General features: G+C 46.4%; 1 protein-coding gene across 7 annotated transcripts in view; it reads right to left on the reverse strand.

Annotated features, from left to right (window-relative positions):
- Positions 1–390: 390 nt before the first annotated feature.
- VRK1 (VRK serine/threonine kinase 1) overlaps positions 391–13,730 on the reverse strand; it is a 120,884-nt gene continuing 107,544 nt past the window's right edge. For 5 of the 7 annotated variants that reach the window (XR_010323232.1, XM_064293003.1, XM_064293002.1 and 2 more), the window contains 2 exons: positions 8,792–8,882; positions 391–552 (listed from right to left, as the gene is read on the reverse strand). Coding sequence is in view for 6 of the 7 variants with exons in the window: in XM_064293003.1 (XP_064149073.1) it covers positions 521–552; positions 8,792–8,882 (123 nt within the window). In the remaining variant the exon portion in view is untranslated. The other 2 variants (XM_064293001.1, XM_064293005.1) reach the window with 2 other exon arrangements.

The raw sequence follows: 13,730 nt of genomic DNA on the forward strand, positions 1-13,730 counted from the left end.
AGGTGTACTCACCCTCCTTCTTACACATTCCTTTCCCTTCTTTGTACCTTCCATGTCATACAGCAGGCACTTAATAGGTGCTTGGGGAACTGAACTAAATCAACACACACCAAACCTTACTTTCACAACAAAGTATGCATTTGTACCAAGCAAAAGTGACTTCTATTTTAAGTGCTGTATTTTCTTATGAGTGAGGACTTGGTCAAACATTTTATCCACTTGGTCAACAACGCACACTGGTTAGAACAGTGCAAGTTATAGTAACTTCTTATATGCAGCCCTCAGTCACACGGCACGGGTAGCTTCAAGAGCATATAATATCTGGATTTTGGAATTTTATAGTCTTTAATAAATTGACAAAGTATTTATTTTAATAAAAAAGTTTACAAATGCTTTTCAAAGACATATATTTAATTATCACCGCCCCCCAAACCCTCATAACAGACTCACAGGAAAATGAAACACTCAAAATTAAAAAAAAAAAATCGAAGAAAAGAAAAATTGGTTCACAGCATTTGATTTACTTCTGGACTCTCTTTCTGGTTCTTAAACCTTTAGAGAAAAAGAAAGAAATTTAAATCGTGAATTATTATTTTATAAAAGCAAAAGAACAAAAATGTAAATATTTCTATGTACTGTATAAAACCCAAACCCAATGCCATCGAGTCGATTCCAACTCATAGCGACCCTACAGGACAGAGCAGAACTGCCCCATAGAGTTCCCAAGGAGCACCTGGCGGATTCAAACTGCCGACCCTTCGGTTAGCAGCCGTAGCACTTAACCACTATGCCACCAGGGTTTCCACGTACCGTATAGCTATTAATATTTACAAGTCTCACTGACCATGATGTCTGTGAAGATGAAATTTGTTCACCAAGGTATAATTGCTAATAGCCTGGGAATTTGGGAGTTTCAGTTTTTCGGTATGTCAGAAAAATGTGCCAGCCATACCCAGCTTCCAGTCTTGAAGTTACCTCAGAACTCTCTCACTGGTGATGGGTGCCCAGCTTACACTGTCACCAACATATTTCTCCCCAAAACTTTTGTGGTGAAGTGGAGACCACCCCCTCCAACTGTAAACCACAGCAACCACATAAGCGTCCGTCCCCTCGGAGGACACGAGGAGGCTACACATACGAAAAGCAAGACATTTCCCTCTAAAAGTTTTGCTTTTTAAAGCCTGTTATCAGTATGCTCTTTTGGCAGGAAAGTACTGGGCTATCCCAAAATAGAAAGCCTTTTCCACTAGGAATTAAATGAACCCACTGAGCAGCCTTTTAGAAAAGTGTCCTGTCAGGTAGGCGAGCCTATGACAGTTCCTACCCCCAGACCCCGGGGTGGGACTAAATCAGTGATTCTCCAGATGGGGGCGTGGGAATTCCGCACACCCAGGAGACCCTTCCCCCAACTACCGCCCCCACTCCACCACCCCAGTAGGGTGCTCTCCCACCAGCTGGCACACAGTCAGAAGGGGCGCTTAAGCACCATGGCGACTGCGTGTGGCCGGCAGGTGAGGTGTCCGTGTTCCCCAGGTCCTCCCAGGCCCCTGCGTCCTCTGCAGGGACAGAGCAGGGCACCACAGCCCGGGGCACTGCAGCAGCCTGGCACTTGATGGATGCGCTAACCACACAGGGATCAAGGCTGCTTCTCTCCAAGGACAACCACCTCTCACACTCGTCTAACTGTGTGTCCATTCTAAAGGTCTGCAGACTGCATATTTATTTAGTTACTTAATTGGAAGGTCAGTTTACGAAATTAGTGTATTTTACTTTTCCAAGTTCTAGTTTCTATTCAATTGGCATACAGTTCAATTAAAGCAAACTTCAAACTTATGTAAGTATCTTTTTTTTTTTTTTGCTACTTATAATAGACTATACTAAAGCCAGTCCAAGCATCTGAGGCTTTTCTTAATTTTGTGAGAGAGGGTTCTATTAAAAATACCCCATGGTAGATCTTCAGTGTTTTATTTCAAGAATTTTGAAATTAAGTCTGTATAGAGAACTGTGAATGTGATCATTTGAGATAAGCATAATGGGGTACCACAAAGCCAAGGCCAATAACAAACCCTACAGCCTTTCTCCCTTTCAGCAGGCTCGGGCTCGCTGGCTACATTACGAAGGACTCTGAAGTGACGACAACTGTAGCTACACTCACAGTATTATCTCTTTAACATCCAAATCTGACCTTTTATTCATAAATATCGCTGCTGTTTACCCCCTTCGATCTAGATGTTATAGCTCCTCACAGCCACTAAAAAGGCTATCACCATCTAGAATCAATCTTATGTCACCTGATGACTTTGCTACATGTATCATTTCGGAACTTCCCCTAGTAATCAATTCTGATGGTTGCAGAAAAGTATCTATTTCTCTTTTTGTCTCTTCAAAATATAACCAATTTTATAATACACTAACCTGCCCCCCCCAAAAAAAACAAACTCATTGCTGTTGAGCCAATTCCAACTTATAAAAGGCCAATCATAAGATTAATGGGTAGAAATTTAATATCTGAAAAATAAAGTATGTAAATTTGGGATATTCTTCTATGGTTTTACAACACAGAAGGAAAAAAAATAAGAGAGAAATTCTCTGTAACGTGCCTTTAAAAATACTAGCCCATGGCTATACAAGAGATAAAACATACATTATTACCTTCCTCAAAGAATTCCCAGGAATGGTCCAAAATTCAAGGTATGTCGAAAATAACACCAACAAGAAGTAGGACAGACTCCTTCTAACAATAGTAGGGACAGGGCACACCAGCCATAAATATCATGGCTACAGTAACTCACATTTAGTACAACTCTGAAATTTTGGCATGGTTTTGAAATGCCAGAATATGCACGGTTTTTTAATGCTTATCATTTTGTAGGGAGAAAAATTACTTGCAGCAAATAACCAAATTTTCTCAATTGGTAAAAATCATGCTTTGCATAAAAATAAAAGGATTAGAGGCCTCTGTTCTTCTTGAAAACCACCCCGTCACCCCCTCTCGTTCTTTGAGAAAACCTACACAATACACATTCTGAAAGCTTTCAGAATGCATTCTTACACAGCAGACCCCCGACTATTCAAAGTGAGTTTAGGTGTATCCAGAAAATTATACATGCTTTCAAAGTGGTCTAAATAGATATCAAAGGAAAGTTGCTCCCATTTTGCCAGGCACAGCATTCTGAAAGATCACACAGTGAGAAAAATCTCTTACTATATTGTAAACCATAAATTGTGTTTGAAAATAAAATTGTTAACGAAGAAACTGACATTTCTAAAGCTGCTGGTAGAGGTAAACGCTTTTGAAATACATTTATGACACAAAATCTTAAAGCCCCGAAACACAGAATTCACTGAATCGTATTTATATTTCTTTAAAACAAACAAAAAAAAATCCCAAGTAAAAATGTTCCATTTCCTTCAAGTTACTATAAACTAACAAATACAAATATACACATTTTCTTGAACCCTCAGCTTTTTTTGTTGTTGTTGTTTTTTGGTTAGGCGCAACATCGTATCGTCTTAAGTAATAGTTCTCTCATTCATGAGTATTTAGATAGTAAAATACCTTAAATAACCTAATACTTTAGGCAACAAAATGAACTGCAATGGGAAAATGAACAGCATTTAAGTAAAGCAATTCAGAGCTAATATGAATAAGGGAGCATTTGATTAATTGCTATCTTCTTAAAAATTTATGTCAAAAATCTGAATTGTTCTCTTTTTATCACCTATGGGTCTTTCGTCATTACCAAAATTAATTAAAACCCAGTATTTTTCTCATAGTAAGAACCAACAGTATGAGGGTCTTCTTTAAAACTTAAGGTATAAAAAACATTTTTCATAATTACAGCATAATTTAAAACCATTTCTGCATCTAAATGGACGCCTCCGATGCTCGTTAGGCAAGTTCAGGCGGTAACACCCCTCAGGCGTCAAGAGAGGCTCGCTCTCCCGTGGTTCACCTTAGAGATGGAGGGGCGCCACCCTCACCGCCACGAGGCAGGCCCTTGCCTAAACGAGAACAGCCAGTTCCACAGAGTAAGGATTTGTTGTTCCAGTAAGACTACGACTCTAACTTCATGAAGGCGCCTTAATTTTGCTCTCACTCACTGTCGTAGCTGCTGCTGCTGCTAGCCTCTGGCTGAGACATGCTTCGATGCACGGCTCCCTGGGACTCCTCACTTCCTAATAACAGAAGGAACAAGACAGGAAGGAGGGAAGACAGGAGCGAATGGGAGACAGCAGCAGGACAGAGGGACTACCACAAAACCCTCAGCCTCCAGGGAGGAGACACCTACTCCGTCTTCAGAGAGCTCAAGTATTCTCTTGGTCGATTAAGACAGACCTAAGGATCTCCTATCCACATACCACCTTTTTACGTAAATAACACGTGCGTTCTACGTTTGTCAACCACGCCCTCCCCATGAGTACTTTTGTAGCTGCTATGCCAGTTTTCTTCACACGTTGCTATAAAAAAAATTAGGAAAGCACACTTACAAAAATATCTCATGGGGAAAGGGCACGGCTGGCAAACAAACATAGAAGACACGCACTACCTGCATAAAAACGCGGTACATAAAATGAAGAAAACATTTAAAAAAGCAGAGTGAACAAGATGCGTTTTCAAAGTTGAATACTTTGCTTTTCGAAAGCAGGAACCAGGGTCACTGTCAAAGGGAAGTAAACACAAGACTGGTCAGACTCAGCAGGACGCTCCTGCTCTAATGAAACGTTTCCACAAGAAAGCCCTTTCTGTCTGAGATCAAGGAACATTTCTCAAGACCAACGAAATGATAAACTTAAGGTGGACAGAGAAGAGGCGAATCGGGAAAAAAAAGTCTTCCTTCTTATGAAACACAGAACCTGTTTTTCTTTTCCTTTTCTGAGTCACCTACCGCTGTGCCTACAACTCCTGGACTGGCCGTTTACCAATCCACCAGGTCAAGGTCCGGCCCCGCTGTGCCTGCAACTCCTGGACTGGCCCTTTACCAATCCACCAGGCCAAAGTCCGGCCCCGCTGTGCCTACAACTCCTGGACTGGCCCTTTACCAACCCACCAGGCCAAAGTCCGGCCTCGCTGTGCCTACAACTCCTGGACTGGCCGTTTACCAATCCACCAGGCCAAAGTCCGGCCCCGCTGTGCCTACAACTCCTGGACTGGCCGTTTACCAACCCACCAGGCCAAAGTCCGGCCCCGCTGTGCCTACAACTCCTGGCCTGGCCGTTTACCAACCCACCAGGCCAAAGTCCGGCCTCGCTGTGCCTACAACTCCTGGACTGGCCGTTTACCAATCCACCAGGCCAAAGTCTGGCCTCGCTGTGCCTACAACTCCTGGACTGGCCGTTTACCAACCCACCAGGCCAACGTCCGGCCTCGCTGTGCCTACAACTCCTGGCCTGGCCGTTTACCAATCCACCAGGCCAACGTCCGGCCTGCTGTGCCTACAACTCCTAGACTGGCCGTTTACCAATCCACCAGGCCAAAGTCCGGCCCCGCTGTGCCTACAACTCCTGGACTGGCCCTTTACCAATCCACCAGGCCAAAGTCCGGCCTCGCTGTGCCTACAACTCCTGGACTGGCCCTTTACCAATCCACCAGGCCAAAGTCCGGCCCTGCTGTGCCTACAACTCCTGGACTGGCCGTTTACCAACCCACCAGGCCAAAGTCCGGCCCCGCTGTGCCTACAACTCCTGGACTGGCCGTTTACCAACCCACCAGGCCAAAGTCCGGCCTCGCTGTGCCTACAACTCCTGGACTGGCCCTTTACCAATCCACCAGGCCAAAGTCTGGCCTCGCTGTGCCTACAACTCCTGGACTGGCCGTTTACCAACCCACCAGGCCAAAGTCCGGCCTCGCTGTGCCTACAACTCCTGGCCTGGCCGTTTACCAATCCACCAGGCCAACGTCCGGCCCCGCTGTGCCTACAACTCCTAGACTGGCCGTTTACCAATCCACCAGGCCAAAGTCCGGCCCCGCTGTGCCTACAACTCCTAGACTGGCCGTTTACCAATCCACCAGGCCAACGTCCGGCCCCGCTGTGCCTACAACTCCTAGACTGGCCGTTTACCAATCCACCAGGCCAACGTCCGGCCCCGCTGTGCCTACAACTCCTGGACTGGCCGTTTACCAATCCACCAGGCCAACGTCCGGCCTCGCTGTGCCTACAACTCCTGGCCTGGCCGTTTACCAATCCACCAGGCCAACGTCCGGCCTAGCTGTGCCTACAACTCCTGGCCTGGCCGTTTACCAATCCACCAGGCCAAAGTCCAGCCCCGCTGTGCCTACAACTCCTAGACTGGCCGTTTACCAATCCACCAGGCCAACGTCCGGCCCCGCTGTGCCTACAACCCCTAGACTGGCCGTTTACCAATCCACCAGGCCAAAGTCCGGCCTCGCTGTGCCTACAACTCCTGGACTGGCCCTTTACCAATCCACCAGGCCAAAGTCCGGCCTCGCTGTGCCTACAACTCCTGGACTGGCCCTTTACCAATCCACCAGGCCAAAGTCTGGCCCTGCTGTGCCTACAACTCCTGGACTGGCCCTTTACCAATCCACCAGGCCAACGTCCGGCCTCGCTGTGCCTACAACTCCTGGCCTGGCCGTTTACCAATCCACCAGGCCAACGTCCGGCCTAGCTATGCCTACAACTCCTGGCCTGGCCGTTTACCAATCCACCAGGCCAAAGTCCGGCCCCGCTGTGCCTACAATTCCTGGACTGGCCGTTTACCAATCCACCAGGCCAAAGTCTGGCCCCGCTGTGCCTACAACTCCTTGACTGGCCCTTTACCAATCCACCAGGCCAACGTCCGGCCTCGCTGTGCCTACAACTCCTGGCCTGGCCGTTTACCAATCCACCAGGCCAACGTCCGGCCTCGCTGTGCCTACAACTCCTGGCCTGGCCGTTTACCAACCCACCAGGCCAACGTCCGGCCTAGCTGTGCCTACAACTCCTAGACTGGCCGTTTACCAATCCACCAGGCCAACGTCCGGCCTCGCTGTGCCTACAACTCCTGGCCTGGCCGTTTACCAATCCACCAGGCCAACATCCGGCCTCGCTATGCCTACAACTCCTGGCCTGGCCGTTTACCAACCCACCAGGCCAACGTCCGGCCTCGCTGTGCCTACAACTCCTAGACTGGCCGTTTACCAACCCACCAGGCCAACGTCCGGCCTCGCTGTGCCTACAACTCCTAGACTGGCCGTTTACCAATCCACCAGGCCAACATCCGGCCTCGCTGTGCCTACAACTCCTGGCCTGGCCCTTTACCAATCCACCAGGCCAACGTCCGGCCTCGCTGTGCCTACAACTCCTGGACTGGCCCTTTACCAATCCACCAGGCCAACGTCCAGCCTCGCTGTGCCTACAACTCCTGGCCTGGCCGTTTACCAATCCACCAGGCCAACGTCCGGCCTCGCTGTGCCTACAACTCCTGGCCTGGCCGTTTACCAATCCACCAGGCCAACGTCCGGCCTCGCTGTGCCTACAACTCCTGGCCTGGCCGTTTACCAATCCACCAGGCCAACGTCCGGCCTCGCTGTGCCTACAACTCCTGGCCTGGCCGTTTACCAATCCACCAGGCCAACGTCCGGCCTCGCTGTGCCTACAACTCCTGGCCTGGCCGTTTACCAATCCACCAGGCCAACGTCCGGCCTCGCTGTGCCTACAACTCCTGGCCTGGCCGTTTACCAATCCACCAGGCCAACGTCCGGCCTCGCTGTGCCTACAACTCCTGGCCTGGCCGTTTACCAACCCACCAGGCCAACGTCCGGCCTCGCTGTGCCTACAACTCCTGGCCTGGCCGTTTACCAATCCACCAGGCCAACGTCCGGCCTCGCTGTGCCTACAACTCCTGGACTGGCCGTTTACCAACCCACCAGGCCAACGTCCGGCCTCGCTGTGCCTACAACTCCTGGCCTGGCCGTTTACCAATCCACCAGGCCAACGTCCGGCCTCGCTGTGCCTACAACTCCTGGCCTGGCCGTTTACCAATCCACCAGGCCAACGTCCGGCCTCGCTGTGCCTACAACTCCTGGACTGGCCGTTTACCAACCCACCAGGCCAACGTCCGGCCTCGCTGTGCCTACAACTCCTGGCCTGGCCGTTTACCAATCCACCAGGCCAACGTCCGGCCCCGCTGTGCCCTTACAGAAGCTGCTCCCTTCACTAGCGTCACTCTGAAAGCATCCACGCTGGAAGTGCCTTGGGCCTCCTCCTTAGAGCCATCTAAGGAAACAGCCCAGGGACTGCGTATCTTGCTTTTTGCTTCAAAAGTTTTGAGAAGAGATGGTTTGAGGTTTGAGTCCCTTGCCTCCCAACTTATGGAGAGAAAAGAAGAGCAGGCAGACTTTAAAGGAGCCGTGAGGCAACTCAGACAAGTGGAATTTGGCAGCTGCAATGAGCCCTGTACTCACTGGCTGACCCTGACGTGAATTATCATCCTGGAGGTACGGATCAGCGTGAGGAAGCGGAAAGACGTGGCCCCAGAGTCAACACTTCTGGTCTCTACCTCTAACCCTTTCACGATGGCTCTGTCACTTAAACGCTCAGTGTCTCAGGCTCCAAATCCGCAAAGAGTAGCTCCCGTCCCAACCTCATGACGATTGTGAAGAGGAAATAAGACAGTGTGTGTACAAGAGACATGGTGGTACATAATGTACAGAGACACAGTCTTCTCATACGTCACTTTACGATAAAATCAGAGTGTTATAACCTAAACAGTTAATCCCTGCTCTAGTGGGAAGAAATGACACCTGTGTTTATATATAGAAGAAGCTGAGAAAGATGGTTCAACTTACGAGGTTGTGGGGCCTCCTGTGTCTTTACACTTGCGCAATCCATATCTTCGACGCTAGATTCTGTGTTTTCTTCAACTTCTTTCTTTCGCTTCTTACATATAAAAAGAAAAATAAAGAAAGAGATGTGGTCTAGATGTGGTCTGATGGTCAAACAAGTAAATTTACAAGCTTATCGTACATTAAACCAAAAAAAACTAAGCCTGTTGCCGTCAAATGGACTCACAGCAACCCTAGAGGACACAGCAGAACTGCCCCACAGGGCTTCCAAGGAGCAGCTGGTGGATTCGAACTGCCGACCTTTTGGCTAGCAGCAATAGCTCTTAACCACTATGCCACCAGGATTTCCAAACCAAACCTGTTGCTGTCAAGTCGATTCCAACTCATAGTGACCATACAGGAGAGAGGAGAACTTGCCCCATAGAGTTTCCAACGAGCACTTGGTGGATTCAACTGCTGACCTTTTGGTTACCAAACATAGCTCTTAACCACTATACCACCAGGGTTTCCAAGAGACTCTTCCTATTTTCTAGTCGAGTGCTATTTGGAGTTAACGCTTATATTCTGACACTATCCATTCTTCCCAAGTGTTCATTCAATTTCTTTTTATCCCTTTCTGTCAGTATAGCATTTTCTAAATATTTCAGTTCTGTGTAAAAAGTTTTTAAGTTACTTACCATCCCTATATGAAAGTATAATTACAGAGGGACAGCGGTAATAGACACGGACTCCGTGCTTTTGATACAACTTCATCCCATGGGTTCTCAAATGTAAACACGTTACCATCCAAACCGTATGCTCGAAGCTCTGTAAGTTACCTAAGACAAGTGGGCATCTTTAGGAAGCCGTCTGGTGAATGTTCCAAATTTTAGAGATGGACAATGTGACAGAAAGCCCTCGCTTATACTTTCTAACAATTAATATCAGGTTAAACTTTATCTGAGAATTTCCCTTGCTTCAGGCCGTTTTTTGTATCGCTATAAAAGGGTATAATCCCTGCTGACAGCACGCTGTTCTTTTTCCTAATGGCAACGATGGGTTCTGTTCCAAAGAAAACTCGATGGGAAAGCTGAGCTCTCTTCAAGCCTCCAAGTGGTCAGGAGTGTTATTATCTATGTATTACAATTAATCCCGCTGTTTCGGAATCACCTTAAGGTGGCTGTGGGAAGATCAGAGCTCAGAGAGACACCCACCACGTTCCTGAAGAAAATGCTTCTCATATACAAAAATAACAAGGTGACTCAGCCTAAAGCGACTCGGAAAGGCATTCATTTGGCAGATCTGTATATGGAGTATTGCTTCTCACAAATAGCTGCAAGAGGGCTGCAACTTCACAGGGCTGATGAGAGAAGGGGAGAGTGCCTTACATCTATCTTTTCCAAAGTGTTGCTTCATGATTACCATCTAAACCCTGCTGGGCTGAACAGATTGGTTCGATAATTACACACAATAACTGCAGTGGGCAGGTAACCCTCAGCTGGCATAGGGCAGCTCCCCCGTGAGGACTTCCATATGCAAACCGCACTGAGGGAGCGCATTACGTACATCTTTGCTGCCGGTGCACGGGCCTGATTAACGCCAGCCGAGGATCCAAGGTTAGCATGTCAGCAGATTTGTGATGCATTAGGCAGGAATAAACACAGACACTTTGGTTCGTTCGGACCGAAATTAAGGAGGAATATTGCAACACGGCCTTGCCTTCCATACAAGAGAGAAAGCATTTTCTAATTTCAGGGGGACAAACTTTTAAATGCTCATATAAAAGCAGCTATCCAATGCGTTCACCCAAGAACCTGGTGCATTCATCTTGTTTTCAAGCTCATTTAATAAAAAAAAAAAAAGGAGCTTGCCGAATCTTCACGCAGGTGAACTGCGCAGCTATGAAAATCAGACAGTATTCAGCCAACAAAAGCAACACCTGTGTCTTCGGCAGTCTGCATGCGATAAGCAGTGTGGGCTGCACTGACCCACCTGGGACCTCCTGCTCAACTCTTCTGCCAATGTATGTAGCTTGGACACAGAGGGCCGATGGCCTTCAGGCCAGGACTAATTAAAACAAAACAAAGCAAAACTCGCAGTTCACCCATAGCTCCGTAATTTACTCATTTTATGAGCCAGTGAATAAAATTCCAAACAACCCGCTGGCTGTATCCTTCTCTCTCCTGTTTCTCTGAGAGCTTCCTTTTATGACTTGTCAACCTTTTCAGGCTTCAGATAGTGCGCATTTTGGTCTGAACAGAAAAATGGCTTTACACAATGACTGTGTTAAATCTCTGATTCGGTTCCATTCTGTATCTCCTGGTCCCTCTGGTGCCTTTATTTGTGTTTATAAATAAAACCAAAATAATATATGACACACAAGACTAACTTGTAGAACAAACTTAGTAGAGTTTTCTTTTAAGTCAGCACAGTCAAAATTTCTTCAAGAAGTTAGGTTTGAGGATTATTTCAAAGGGCATTACAGTATACGTTACTTACTGTGTTTCTGAAGTGCTCAGATATGCTAGGCTAAATTTTAGTTAATTAGCTGCTTCTCACTTCCAATTTAGAAAGCGGAAGACAAATCAGATAGATGCGTTTGGACTGAGAATTTACTAATCATCTAAACACTGGCTGGAGACCAGTTACAGGCTTAAAGTTGTCTTCATGGAAAAGATATAAAAATCTTCAGAGGCAAAACCCAAAGACCGTTTCTTTGCTTCCCAAGTCAAGCATCAGGAGATCACCTCTAGAAGTGTTCAGCAGTCTCTAAGAAATGCCAATCAGATGCACGGCTGTACCCAAAGGAAACGCGCATCCAGGCACAGTGGTGGTGGTCGTTTAGTTACGAAAGCTGTACATCTTGACCACAGAAACTTATAATGTACAGCCTAAAAATTCTAAGTGGTATTACACATGTATCAGAGAACAAAAAACTCTAAATACAAATATGCAAATTGTGCTAATCAGTTCATCTTATTTAAGGCCTCTTGAAATCACCGTGCAAATACACACCATTTACAAACTATTACATTCCTTAACAGTAACTCAAAAGAAACTCTATGGAACATGCCTTCTGTGAAAGTAAAGCAGACCCATCTTGTTATGCCGCCATATTCCCAAAACCAGTGAACTTAGTTAAAATCCACTGTATAGGCAGAAAAAACCGAGGCTGGGAACAGAAGAAAGCCCTAGAGAATGTGCTCAACGTGCCTTGGCTGGTGGTGTTGGAAAATCTAGAAATCAGTGCTCTTCATTTTTATTCAAATTTCCTTTCCAAAAAACTATGCCGCTTCCCTGTGTGACTTTTTAGGATGAAGTAGCAGTTTCCAGTCGTTTTTTACTGTATTATTTTCTAAAGAGTTATGGTACACACACTTGCGTGTGCTTGGCTTAAAATAACCCTCCTCCCCCACCCCCACCCATTTCTCCCCTATAGGCATGCTCTTCAAGGGCAATGGTTTCACACTTCCCTAGGCCTTGCTGAGTTTAGCACAGGATTTTACACACAAATATCTACAGATCGGCCCCTGTAGAGCAACTATTACGTAAAAATAAAGATATGAGTTCATATTTTAATACAAATCCTTCAAAAGCTGTGTAATGTTTAAATGGACGTTAAGTAATTACAACCACGTTTTCAGAAAAATCGGGAAAAGGTCAGAGACATAACTGGAAGGAGAAGAAATGAAAATATGGAAAGTGGGTTGGGAAATGATTAAGTAACGTAAAAAGAGGGACAGCTGAATTCCAAGGATAACCTACAAATATTGTGTCAGCGTGCATTAATGTGATTGGTTCTTTTACATGAGCCTCAGGGATAAAAGGTACAGTAAGAACACTGAGCGCTGCAACTTCCTTCCACAATAAAACGAGCTCTGTCTCCGCAGAGGGGCTGAGCACCACCAGGCATTTACTAAGCATCTACTGTGTACTCAGAGCCTCACAGGCTTCATCCTTAAGCTGGAGAACTGATGTCGTAAAGGAGATTAAAGCCAAGAGTGGCTCAGCTGCTGTAGAAGCATTCAGTACACACACGCACACCTTTAATTTCCAGAACTGTCTGTCTTCATGTAACCCCTGTAAGAAACCCTTTCAGAGTTCTGTTAGTGAGTCTTCTTAAGTATGCAATGGAATCCAACTTCCACGGGATTTCATTCTGAGGAGGATCAATTTTTTACATCAGTGTAAGACACACGTGACTTCATGGCCTAACTCCGACTTTGTTTTTCTGGTGCTGTTACTGCTGTTTAATCGTTCAGACTGAGATCTTTCTGTCGTCAGCTGTCTCACGTTTAGGTATCTCCCATGGAAGCAGAAGTTGTACAATTCAAACAATTTTGCTAATTATTAACAGGTCTGAGGAAAAGGGTTTAGGAAATAAAATGTTTAGACATGTGGCTAACATAAAAGTTTGGAATATCTATGTTCTTCACCTGTTCAAACTATCCCATTCTTATAATACCGTGAAGAAATAAGGACTCACTGTAACTGAAAACGGTACACCAAAAATCACTGCTAATTCCCATCAACGTGTCGAAGACACTGGCGATCTGGAGACCCTGCCAGCACACAGGAAGAAAACCTCGTCTGGCTGAGGATCAGAACTGCTCGCCTGCTCCACGGGTGGTGCATTTTTTAGTAAAAAGCACTCCTTTTACAAGCCAGCATGATTTGCTTAGGCTAGTGCTTCTGTGGAGTGAGTGTATGTCCCTCGTGAAGTTCTGCCCAGAGGAATGAAGCAAAAAGAAGACAGGAGACTAGAGAAAGAGCTGCTTCAACACCCTATGTCGCTCATTCTCCCAGAAGGAACACTCAGCTATGGGCAGAGGTGAGCTGAGAAGCAAGCGAACCTTGATCACATGGCCTGCGGGAACACTACCTGCACGAGAACACACTCTCACCACATTCTCATAAAAGTCAGAATCGACTCCATGGCAATGGGTTTGGTTTGGTTTAGAAA

This window comes from Loxodonta africana, chromosome 10, assembly GCF_030014295.1.
Source record: "Loxodonta africana isolate mLoxAfr1 chromosome 10, mLoxAfr1.hap2, whole genome shotgun sequence".
NCBI classification, from domain to species: domain Eukaryota; kingdom Metazoa; phylum Chordata; class Mammalia; order Proboscidea; family Elephantidae; genus Loxodonta; species Loxodonta africana.